Source organism: Calonectris borealis, chromosome 13 (genome assembly GCF_964195595.1).
Source record: "Calonectris borealis chromosome 13, bCalBor7.hap1.2, whole genome shotgun sequence".
In the NCBI taxonomy this organism is placed as follows: domain Eukaryota; kingdom Metazoa; phylum Chordata; class Aves; order Procellariiformes; family Procellariidae; genus Calonectris; species Calonectris borealis.
In genome coordinates this window covers 21,379,803-21,392,541 of record NC_134324.1, presented here as the reverse complement: position 1 = coordinate 21,392,541, position 12,739 = coordinate 21,379,803, and the positions used below count along the sequence as shown (strand labels likewise).

At 38.6% G+C, this 12,739-nt stretch overlaps 1 protein-coding gene across 3 annotated transcripts in view; it reads left to right on the top strand.

Annotated features, from left to right (window-relative positions):
- Nucleotides 1–12,739, top strand: part of ATP7A (ATPase copper transporting alpha) — a 28,420-nt gene that overhangs the window by 4,098 nt on the left and 11,583 nt on the right. For all 3 annotated transcript variants that reach the window (XR_012675625.1, XM_075162466.1, XM_075162467.1), the window contains exons 2-5: nucleotides 4,888–5,024; nucleotides 7,842–8,331; nucleotides 9,054–9,788; nucleotides 11,576–11,782. Coding sequence is in view for 2 of the 3 variants with exons in the window: in XM_075162466.1 (XP_075018567.1) it covers nucleotides 4,917–5,024; nucleotides 7,842–8,331; nucleotides 9,054–9,788; nucleotides 11,576–11,782 (1,540 nt within the window). In the remaining variant the exon portion in view is untranslated. The remainder of the gene's footprint in view (nucleotides 1–4,887; nucleotides 5,025–7,841; nucleotides 8,332–9,053; nucleotides 9,789–11,575; nucleotides 11,783–12,739) is intronic.

Here is a 12,739-nt window from a genome sequence, read left to right as displayed (position 1 = left end):
GAATTAAATTGTCAATATTTGTACACGTCTTGTGTGCATCTAGTCATAATTTATTGGTGTAAAATATATTTTTCAGGCTGCTTAGTCATGAATTTTTCTTAATTTAATGTTGTCAGAAGGAGGAAATGATGACAAAAATATTTCTTTTAAGGTCTCAGCCAGAGTATTTCTACCAGGAAGCACTCGTAAGGGAGGCAGAGCATTAGAAATGAAATAGAATATAACAAGGTAGAATACTGTCTCAGATGAAAGCATGTATTAGCTTTTAAATTTAACTTGTTGCCCTGGCCATTTTGTAAGAGGAGGAAAAAGGGTGCGTGTATACTTACAGTCACTATGTATTAACCCTATACTTTCTTCTGAGAACAAGATCCCTTTAAAGCATCAGGAGCACTGGAAATCCGGTTGGTTTGGTCTTCAGAAATCTCAGTAAGGCTGTACAAAAAACTGAGATTGTGAATGTGCTGTTTCTCAATTCAATGTCAAGAATACAAGGTAACTGATGTGAAGAGACAGTATTGCTTACAAATGGCTCACTTTCTACTTTTCAATTTGGATACATCTCACTTTTTAGAGAACAGCCTGTTTTTAAAAGTGGCATGAAAACTGTTAGCAACTTGCAACAAAGCAAATAAAAATCCTTGTTTATCATCTTCCCTACCAACAGAGAGCCATTAATAATGCATATATCATATAGATCCAGTAGTGTTTCTTAATTAAAAGTCGGGAAAAAAAAGAGACAGTTTGATCCAACAGATAAATTCTATGATGGAAGGTTTGGATTCAGTCCTAGTACTTTGGGGCCTTGAGGGGTAAAAAAAAAAAATTTTTTTCTCTTATGCCTTTATGCTTTTTGCATGTTTGAATTGCAATCTCTTCCAGGAGCAGATTTTCTCTACTGTGTTTATACAATGCCTAATGCCGTGGGGCCCTGATCACTTGGTCCTAGGAGAGAGTCTTTAAAAAAACCTCACCAACCCAACAAAAAAACCTTCTTGGGGCCGTGGAATGATTGAAGCGTGATTGCTTTTGATTTATTATTTAAATCCAAACACAAATAGCAGATGATGTGTTTTATTTTAAAGGAAAGATTGTGTCTATGAAGCATACGCTTGAAACATAAACAGGACATTCTATTGATGTAACAGGATTCTAACATGCTTTATAAGTGGTCCTGAATTACTGCAATCAGAGTATTTTCTTCCACCTCTGTAAATATCATCCATCATATTTGAAGTTACTTTACAAACTTTATTTAGTTAATTAGACCACTAAGGCAGAATAGCTCTAATAATTCCTGTCTCTCTTTCCACATGCTACCTTTTAAGTAGGAAAACATGAGGCTGTGTAAAAAATGGTAGAAGTGATTATATGGGAAATGAACAGCAGAAGGGCAAGGAAACAAACTGAGAAAACGGAGGAAATACTCTGTCCATAACAAACTATAATAATAGTAGATGTTAAAAAAAAAAGTATAATGTTACTTTTTTTTAATGCATTGGTGGGCATTCAGTAGCAGTGCTGATGGCTACTATAATCACTTTAATAGTATTAGTTCACCACGTTACATGCATGGCTGCTGTTCGTTTGACATATGACTTATAGAAAAGACTTTTACGCTGTATCCTAGTTTCTTGTAACAATGGCTATTATTGTACTGTAGCTTGAGTCTCTTAAACCAAAGAACAGGCAAGACAGCCAGGAGCTCAGCAGACTTTCTCAAACTGGCGTACAGCTCTACCCCAACTCTCATCCAAGGCAACATCTTGCCAACCTTTGATTATTTTAGATAGCAGCTCACAGCCAAAGTATTTCCTTACTTTATATCGTTTTCCAAAATACAGTAATAGCGCAGTTGTCAGGGCAGTTCAAGTTGATCCTGTACCTGAAATGCTTTTAAATTTCACTTATATCCAAACGTTACTAAAGGACAGATTGTCTCTGTGATAGACTATTGTGTCTCATTTTAGTTAGTTGTATGTGTCTGGTTGTGCTCACAAAACACACTGTAAGTCAAGCACTTTTCAAAACTTTATTTGTACTTCAGCCTTGTGGGAATATTCATTGCTCCCTGACTGTGGACTTACAGTTATGTCTTTGTTTGCTCTATGTGGACTGAGCATTCCTTTTGGAAGAACTGAGGTAATCAGTAAGGGTCATATTTCAATATGATGTCATGAAAACATGTATTTTTTTGGGTAGCTTTATAGTGTTTTTAAAAATACCTTGTACCTCTAAGTGTGCAGATGAGCCTGAGAAAGGACGAAGTTTGCTTAAAATATACTCTTCTGCTGATTCGTAATTCTCTTGTGTGTCAGGTGAGAGTTCTGTATGTCTGTAATATGTGAATATTTACATACAAATATTTGCGTGTGTGTTTCTAATAACTCAGATCTTGTAAGAATAGGTGAGAAGTGGGATCTGTAATAACTCTTCAGGTAGAGTTGTCATATTTGTTCTTACCAGGGGTGAGTTATTGTCCCTGTTTTCTACTGACTATAGCATGATATGATGCCTTCTTTAATAATAGCAACTTACTGCCACTGTTTTATCTTCTGAGGCAGCAGCACCCGGTTAGTACAGCCAGTGCAAGTGTTAATGCTATTTTCTTGGCCAGCCTTAGCAATAATCAAAGCTCTCGCTGCCTGAGGCCCCACTTTGTGGGAGCTCTTTCCTCTGTCTCCTGGCACTGAGACCACATCATGCTGCAGTGTGGCGTGCGTGCACCCACGTTTGCATCCAGACGCAGGACGAGAGTAGGAGGCGGCTTTTGATTCTGATCCCACAGCCGCCGACAGTCTCGAGTTGTGCTTGCAGCCCTTGTGCTTCCTAACTTCATCCATGATTGGGATGGAAGGATGAAGCGTTAGCGCTTTACGACACATTCAGAGTAAATACTTGATGCCTTTCAGGAAAGTCGGATGTCACAGGTTGTTCAAGGTTCCGATCAGGTTTAAATATCTGTGGGGGTGCTGCTCAGGCTCTCCACGCGTGTCAGTGAAAAAGGTTCCTACGTTGTTGCATACAGGTGTTCAAAGTCCTTATGGCTACGAGGTTTCCTTTATGCCTTGCCGAACATGCCTGTCCGTTAGCCATGCTTACATTAACGTGCGCTAATTCTTGGTTTGTTTAGTGATTTACTGCATAGTTCTTGAACAAAACTCTTATTGCCTATCAGAATATGAAGGTTCATGCCACAGTTTAGATAAATAAGCTGGTCATTTGAGGATTTTTAGGGGATGCATTAGGAAAATAAATCTTTAAAATCAACTTCTTGGACTATCTTTCATGTTGTTTACATAGTTAAACTTTTTTTTTTCTTTTCTGACCTAGAAATTGTAGTTAAATTCTCCCACAGGTTAGTGGCTGACAGAAATTTGCAATGTGTTCCTTGCTCTTCACACAAAATGTAGTTAAAGGAAAAATATGTATTTCATCTGTTGGAAACTTCACTAATTCAGAGGTTTATACTGTCTTTACTTCTTGTTGATTAAGCTTCAGCATTTAGTTTTGTGCATCAATGAGGTAAACCTATCTCTATGATGAAATATCCTTGTATTCTTACATGGTTTGTAGCATGTCTCAAAGCAAAACCAGAAACTTTCAGACCTTCTATCTCAGGGAACAGTTCTGAAATGTCACCAAGGAGCAAGAAAATTAATTTTATTAAACATTGTTAATACTTAACATAATTTAGTTTTCCCAGATAAGTCCCCAGTTAACCTGTGCTTGACTTTAGCTGTTCAGTTAATCATCAAAATTTGCTGTTGCTTTCACTGCAGCCAAACATTAAGCAGTTGACTGTGATCCTTTTCCTGGTCACTAACCTCTCTGTCATAGGAAAAAATAATGCAAATTTTCAAAAAAAAATCTGGAAATCGCTTCTTTTGCCGTCTTTTCCCCTCTGTTACTTAACAGTTTATGCATTGGACAAAAGAAGTCCTTTGCATTAGTCATTATTTCTACAAATTAATTTCATTTAGGTTCAGTTGTTTTTTTCTGGTCTTGTTTTTTGAGCAAAAATAATAATTATAATCTTCAGAGAATCAGAAATTAGACTTTCCTGAATGAGATGTGGAAAAAGCTTGCTTTGCTTCCTAGGGCTAATTTCAGTGTCACTTGGTTTTGCTAGTGTAGGATAATATATGAGATATAAATGTGGAAAAACATGATCATTACCTGTGCCACTGTGGCTTACGTGCCGTCCTCTATTGTTCTAGCACTCCAAAAGCTGGTCTCTCTCTCTCTCTCACTTGCTTCTCCCTGTGGTTTCATCTCACACACCAGTGAATCACAGCTTGCTGCATGTGGTTAAATTATCTCGATTGTAACACAAATCAAATAATAAATGTCTGAACACCTTCCCTTTTTGAAAAGTCATAGGAATAAATACCTGAAGTTCTCCTTCCTGTTCAGCTTTGCTCAGATTTTGACATCTGCTAGAGTTACATGTGGCTAAGGAGATCATCTGTTAAATCCCTGTTTTGATTTCAATCTTTGTGAAATGATTTAAGAACAGATGTCTTAATTGTTTTTGGCCAACTGCAACGAGCGAGGGAAGGCAGGCAGTCGACTCAATGTGAGTGATAAGGCCAGCTTCAACTTTATTGTAAAACCCTACACATATTTATACACTAAGTTCTACCTTATGCATACTTGTCTCACAATCATTGGCTTAGCTCTAAAAATTACATTATCATATTCCTCCTACTTTCGGTTACTGCTACGTGGTCCGGGTTCCATCCTGTTTTTCTTATACTGTACTTTCTCAAAGTTGCTTATCTGCACAGAGCAAGGTCAGCATGACTTTCTTTTCTCCCTTCTCAGCATGACTCAGAATTTTCCCACCGCGGCCTAGTCTGGCTAACTTTCTCCAACAGCCAACAGCAATGAGAAGACTTGAGTAGAATTTCACAATGGAGGCAAAATCCATAGTTATCGGCGTGGAGGGGATGACATGCAATTCCTGCGTTCAGACCATTGAACAGCATGTCGGCAAGATGAATGGTATCCATAACATTAAAGTAAGTAACACTATCGCTATTTCTTACAAAGCTTTGTTCTTATATAAGAAACCCTCATAAAGTATGCACGAAGGGAGGAAAATATGTGGAAATTTTTAAATAAGATCAAGCAAAAGCCCCAGAACTTACACTGGTGAAAAAACCAAGCTGTCCTTGTCCCTTATACTGAATAAAAGTCAGGATTTGCTCGCAAGCCTCCAGGCATTTCCTTTCAAACTGATAGTACACAGAGGTCACTTGCACAGGTTCAAAAGCATTTGTGGGCTTGAGGTGTCAGTTAATCATGTGGTAGTTGACTCACCATGAAAAATAAAGCTGTTTTGTTGTGGCTCATGAAATAAGAGTAGCAGGTAATCCAGGTGACAAAGGAAAGTCTTGCTAGCTCTTTCAAGCATTAGAAGTTTCCTTTCCTTTGTACTGTCTGTGAGGAAATGAGAGAAGGAGCAGCAGAACTGTAGCCTTGAACAGAGCTACTTGGTTTGCCCTTAATCCAGACTTCCCTCATTTGACTTGATTTTAGTTTTTTTTTCCCTTAGCTCAGAGGAGATATCGATATTTTATTAGTATTTTTTCTGTCATGGGCAAAATACTGGACTATAGAGTATTCCAGGGTGAGCTGATTATTCCTACACAACACATCATTTTACAGTAGTTTTAATAACGGAAACAATTTAAAAGCTGGGAGATTCCTATTAGTTTTATGACCTAATTTGTGCTAGAAAGAACAACAGCAGCAAGAGAAAATTGCAAAGTTTAATTACTTAGTATCTGAAATCATGCTGTAACACTCTGTAGTGGTTGATCTTGCTCTAAAGAAAATACTGTCTTCCTGGTTTCATCAAAAGATAATTTCTGTTTTAGTGGATGTCTTAGATAAACGCTTTCCTTCCCAGAATAGGGTCCACTGTCTTAATTTGGGGGGCATGTGATCGTTTACCTCTAGCTGATTTTGAAGGGCTCATTGTGGTTTCACATTCTGTACAAAGGCAAATGATGCACTAGTTAGTACAGTTTCCTTTTGCCTGAAGTAGGCGTTCACGTACACACACAGAAATTTTGGTGAACAGCAGCACTATTTACAAGATGCATCATTTTTCATCTTCCTTCAACTTTAATGGAGCTTTAACGTGATACGAGGCTATGTTCTGACACCGGAACCTTGGATCACTGAACGGACCGCTTTAGAAATAGGGATACCGCTGTTAACATCTGTGGCGTGGTATGGTCAAATAAATCACTAGGTATCCGCAAGCACGAAGTCAAATGAAGGCTAAAAGCAGCCTGTAAAAATCATACCCCCAAATGATCTGCCTTCAGAATCCTCCCTTTCTCCCTTATTCTAGCAAAAGATTTAATCTCATCAACCTTGTATTTTTATTGTTTCAGCTAATTTCTGAGAATATACAGATGACTTGAGATAGGAGGAGGAGAGATTCATACTTTAACTTGATTGAAGACAATGTGCATCCCGTAGTGTCTTTTACATAAGGAATTAAGCAGGTTTCTAAAAGGGCATTATTAAGAGTTTTATATTTAGGTTTCAAGGTAAATACCTTATCCCAAGGCTGGATACTATTTCTAAAATTACTCTTGGCAAGAAAATATATTACGAAAACTTAGCCTGAGTAGAACAGGACTATAAGAAACTTTAAGAGGTCATATTTAGTAATTATTCTCATTACAGCATCAGAACTTCAGTTTAGCCAGATCATTTGTTTCAGAAAAATCTCTAAGAACAGTAAAACAGGGTTTTGTTTAATGATTATTAATTAGGTCAGCCAGGGAGATGAATATTAGATGGCTAATACAGACACACAGAGCTGCATTTAGGTTATTTTGCCTCCAACTGCAATGAAACCAATAAATGTCCATGTTGCTAATTCTGCTAAGGCCCTTAATTGGGACAAAAATGAAGAAAGGTGGTTCTTAAAATGATTTAACTGGTGTAATTTAATCATGACTGTGGTCTTTAGATTGTGCCTTTGCCCAGAGGAAAGATAGAATTGAATGATAATGTGTTGGGCCTCTGGCAGACATCGGCTTTCCCTTTTGGAAACTGCAATAATTGTGTTTGATATATCATCAGTTGGGAGCAAATTAAATTGAGGATATTTGTACCATCTGATGTGAAAGGTTAGTACCAAATCAGGACGCCTCTGATTACACCAAAATGTACCGAGAGAGGAAAAACAGCTTCTTTAATGTTTGTCATATATCAAATTTTGAAACTGAATTTTGTTCTGTGAAGTCTGGTGCACTTTATTGCTCATAGTGAGTTGACAGCCTGTGCCTAAGATGCCTAGAAATACTGGGCTTCTTTCATTGCTACTTAAATCTGTGGGTTTTTTCAAAGAGTGTTTTCTTCCATCCTTGTAGCCTAAGGCTAATTACTACTAACTGCAGAATTATACATGTGATTAGAATTTTTTCTGTGGGCTGTTTTCCTTTTGGGATTGAATTGGGTTAGTCTTCATAATTCAAGAGAGTTTGGCTCTGGAAGTTTCATTAAATGCGTCGATGCTGTCTGGATGTCATAAGTGGCTGGACAGACTTGTAAAGGATTCTGAAACTGGTAGGGAAAAAAAAAAAATCTGTTCTTTCTAGCCGTGTTGTTGCACAGATGAGCAGAAGTTACTTTACGGTGGCTATTGGTAATGGCTTTACTCTTCAAGGTGAGTAGTGATGGATAAAATTATACTGGACAAGTATTACTAATATATGCAAGTAAAAGCTATATCTAGTCCCATGCAGGGTATTAGTTCTCATCTCTTAGTATTGCAGTTTGCTAAATTGTTTTGGTTTTTCTTCCCTTGCAAGGTATCTCTAGAGGATAAGAATGCAGTCGTCGTTTATGACTCAAAACTGCAGACTCCAGCAACACTGCAGGAAGCAATATATGACATGGGATTTGATGCTACATTAGCTGATTCAAACCCACAACCTGTTTTACTTGACACTATTTTTCTTACAATTCCTTCTCAGTCAGCTCTAACATCTAAACAGATTTGTAGTACGCTGCTAAAGAACAAAGGTATCGTGGATGTTAAAATGTCCTCCGATCAAAAAACTGCAGTGGTGACTTTCATTTCTTCCATTATAAATGGCAAGCAGATTATCCAAATGGTTCCAGGAGTAGATTTAAATATCTTGGCACCAGAGGTAACACCCGGAACTTGTGAAGATTCCAGCTGGTCTCAAGCAAGTAGCGTTGTTCTGCGCCTGAAAGTAGAGGGAATGACCTGTCATTCCTGCACCAGCACCATTGAGGGGAAGATTGGCAAATTGCAAGGAATTCAGCGGATTAAAGGTAAAACCTTAGTGTATTTTTATGTAAATTGAAGTTGACTATGCTGTTCTCTGATGGCATTGTGGAGATACCTTGGGTTTAGATTAGGTAGCTTAGTGTGACAGTTACTCTTTGTGGTACCAGGTATTTAGTTACATGTTTAATTGGACTAGAAGTGAAGAAGGGGGCCCAAATTGTGGTGAGGCTGTTACTGTTACACCTGCTGTTACACGGTTGCTTTGTATTTTGGTAGGGAGCCTGCAGTAGTCATGTTCTATAGTTTTATTACCAGTTATAGATGTCTTTTTTTGTATTGTAATTAATATTAATTTATATTTTCTGTTCAATTAAAAATTGATATTTGCATATATGTGATTGTATATAAAAGGCAAGACAAAATTATCTGTATAAATAGCTTTCGCATAAATGTATTGCCACAGACCCCTAATAAAAGGATAAATTTAGTAAGAAATAGTAATGCCATTTGTGAAAGTCTTGGGGAAAGAGCAAAAAATTGAGGAAGGCGGGAGTTGAAAATTGTCGTAGCACTAGACAAAAAATGGTTGAAGAACTAAATTGTTTGATATTTACCAAACCAATTAAATCTCCTTTCCATTGCAGTTACATTTCTGAGCATTTAAAGAATTCTTGGAAAGCTTTGACAAGATCTGTTGCTCTTAGGGCAACGTGCTTACCATGCTTAGGGCAGTAATGCACACTTATTTTTATTGATTAATTTTCAGTGTCCCTGGACAATCAGGAAGCTGTTGTTGTCTACCAGCCTCATCTGATTACAGCAGAAGAAATAAAACATGAAATTGAAGCTGCGGGTTTCACAGCATCTTTCAAAAAGCAGCCTAGACCCCTCAAGCTCAGTGCTATTGACCTGGAAAGGTTGAGGAATACTCAGACCAAAGGCTCGGAGACAGCAGTGAAAGAAAACTGGAATGTGAACGATACAAAGACAATTGTCTTCAGAATTGAGGGCATGCACTGCAGGTCGTGTGTCCTCAATATTCAGAGTACTATATCAGCACTCCCATCAGTAACAAGTGTAGTTGTTTCATTAGAGAAGAAATCTGCTATTATAAACTATAAGCCAAACTTAATTAGCATAGACGTACTGAGAAAAGCCATAGAGGCAGTGTCTCCAGAGACATTTAAAGTCAGCCTTCCTGATGAATATGGAAGTGTAGCACTTTTCCCCACGCTGGCATCTCCACTGAAGTCTCCTCATCCAGCTGCGAAGGATGCTAGCCAGCCGCTTACTCAAGTTGTTGTGATAAATATCGAGGGAATGACTTGCAACTCTTGTGTGCAGTCCATTGAGGGAGTCATATCCCAAAAGGCGGGGGTAAAATCTATTCATGTCTCTCTCACAAATCGTAATGGGACTATAGAATACGACCCTTTGCAAACATGCCCAGAAGACTTGCGATCCTCAATAGAGGATATGGGATTTGATGCATCTTTATCAGGTAATGACATATTAAACTTGTAAATTTAAAAGGATTGTGCAGTTCTGTTTAGGATTTGGTACCACCCAAGATGAAATTTAGCAGTTGACGTATACTTTGTGCTTGCCAAGAGAAGCTTTATATCTTCACTGTCAATGAGATAATTAAACATACGTGCACTTCCTTTAATACATCAGATTAATTAAAAATGACTGAGATACCTGGAAATATAAATATGTTGGATAAATACTGGTGTTCGAATGGTGCTCCAGTTTGCTACTGTATAATATTCATGGCATGAATATGGAATTGGAGCTTTGCTAGCTGCGAAGAATATTACGGATTGCTGCGCTGAAGTTTCTTTAATAGCGAATTATCAAAGACTTGGGTCCCATGGAGTAATTAGTGAAGGGATATTTAACCAGGCTCAGGTGTGACTGAGGAGTGACAAGAATCTGAAGAGCGTGGATATCACTGAGGAAGTCAAAATGATGCTGTTGTGAGATAACCCTGGTAGGCAGCTAAGCACTACCCAGCCACTCACTCGCTCCCCCACAGTGGGATGGGGAAGAGAAGGGTAAAAGAGCGAAAACTTGTGGATTGAGTTAAAGATGGCTTAATAGGTAAAGTAAAAGTTGCACATGCAAGCAAAGCAAGGAATTAATTCATTACTTCACATCGGCAGGCAGGTGTTCAGCCATCTCCAGGAAAGCAGGGTTTCGTCATGCGTAACAGTTACTTGGGAAGACAAACGCCATTACTCCGAACGTCCCTCTTTCCTCTTCCTTCCACCAGCTGAGCACGCCATCGTATGGTCTGGAATATCCCTTTGGACGGTTGGGGTCAGCTGTCCCAGCTGTGTCCCCTCCCAGCTTCTGGTGCACCCCCAGCCTACTCGCTGGTGGGGCAGTGTGAGAAACAGAAAAGGCTGTTGATGCTGTGTAAGCACTGCTCAGCAATAACTAAAACATCCCTGTTATCAACACTGTTTGGTCACAGATCCAAAAGACAGCACCATATGAGCTACTATGAAGAAAGTTAACCCTGTCCCAGCCAAAACCAGTACAGATGCTTACTGTGATGACTGGTACACAAAAAGTAATTGTGCAGTGGGAGCAGATGGCTAGATAGTAGAATGCAGAAGACTTACGGTAAGAATACAGGTGAATATTAATAGGAAGAGAGGCTTCCTGAGGGGACAGGAAAGCTCCATTGCTTGATTCAGTAAGATTAAATTTTGAGAAATGCAGTACGTGAGCTATTTTATGGCAATAACTGAAGAATTGTCAGGTGCTCCCATTTAATTCTTTTCATGCTGCCCCTGCATAAACATAGCATCTCCTGAATTGCTGTAAGAAGCAGTTGTCTGTAGTTTGAGAGCCCTTCTCTAAGGTTGAAAACACCGACTTTGCTTATGAAACATGCACTTGCTTACAAATTCAGCTTTGTGCCCCAGGTAAAGTCAGTAAAATTGTGTGTAAAACTAAGGTTGCAAGGCAGAGGTTTAGCTTACAACCGACAGAAGAGGACAAAGGATGTGCAACAAAACAGACAAATGCCATGAGGAAAGGCAAAACGAAAAACAGTAACGAAAGAGTAAGTTAATCGGTGGCCCAACCCTTTGTCCTGTTTTCCTTTGCTTTGTCTTAATTGACAGACGGATGGATGAATCTGATTGACAAGGCATGTACAATTACCATTTTTTGGTCTAAATTTACAGCAACGTGTATTTATGGCTGGTGTAGTACCAGCTCATACCTCATTGCCATGGCGATTCATAATGTCATGAATTGCAATCTCCTTTTCAGCAAAGGCAGAACTACCTGTGGCAATAGCTCAGCCCTCACCCGAAGTGCAGCTGGAATCTCACAAAACCGAGCCTCCCTCCAAAGTGTCACCAACCCACCTTGCTAGGAAAGAGATAAAGACTATATCAAAGTGCTATGTCCAAGTCACAGGAATGACATGTGCTTCATGTGTAGCCAACATTGAGAGAAATCTGAGAAGAGAAGACGGTAAGATACATGTCAGTGTAATCTGTTAAATTTCTAAGCGTTTCTTTTTGAGAATCCATCTAGCTTTTGTACAGCGTTTTTAATGTGTGGGTTGTCAAGAGAAGTACTGTTGCCGGTGTGTTTCATGGGTGAGAACGTAGTCTGCTCACTGTTGGCTCATAGGATGAAAACAATGTCTGTCATGCTGCTTTGTGGGCATGCTGGCTAGAGACCGCCTTTGCAAAAGCAGGACTGCTCCGAAGAGAATATAGGGATCAAATACGGATCCTTTTGAAACTAAAATATAACTTTTCTACTGGAGGGACATGCCCAGGTCTGCAACTTAAAGGCAGAAGTATACATGCCTGCGTTAGAAAGGGAGCTATTAGAGAGGGACAGTATTAATATGGATTAAAGAGACATAAGTTAATTTTAGCCCTGCGAGTCAGGACAACTATGTCTGTCTTCTGTCAGCATGATGATTATATTTGCAGGAACAAATAGTTGCATGACTCTGGTGTAATGAAAAGTCATTAATGTAGGCTGTGTTTAATTAATCAAGATCAAGATGAAGGCGTTCCAAGTTAACCTGGAACTTAATTTTCTTCATCCTAGAAAATGGATGAATCCAAATCCTTTTCACTTAGTGTGCAGTAGGATTGCACGTTGTTAGATCTACCCTTTCTCATACATGTTCTCTTTTGAAGAAAAGGCTTTTAGAAATGCTAAATGCAGATCAGTAAAAGATGCAGAACTGTATTTTAGAACTTCTTTTAAGTAAAAATAGATCATCTTTTCATATAGCATAGATTGAATGTTTGTAATTAGACAGTTAAAAATATGCAACTCATGTGGAGTAATACTTTCATCCGTCACACCTACACTTAGATGCTTTTGTTGCATTGTTGATGTATCTCCCAAAAATGATGATGTTTTTCTTTATATATACCTACAACATGGTAGCTTTCTCAATTTCAA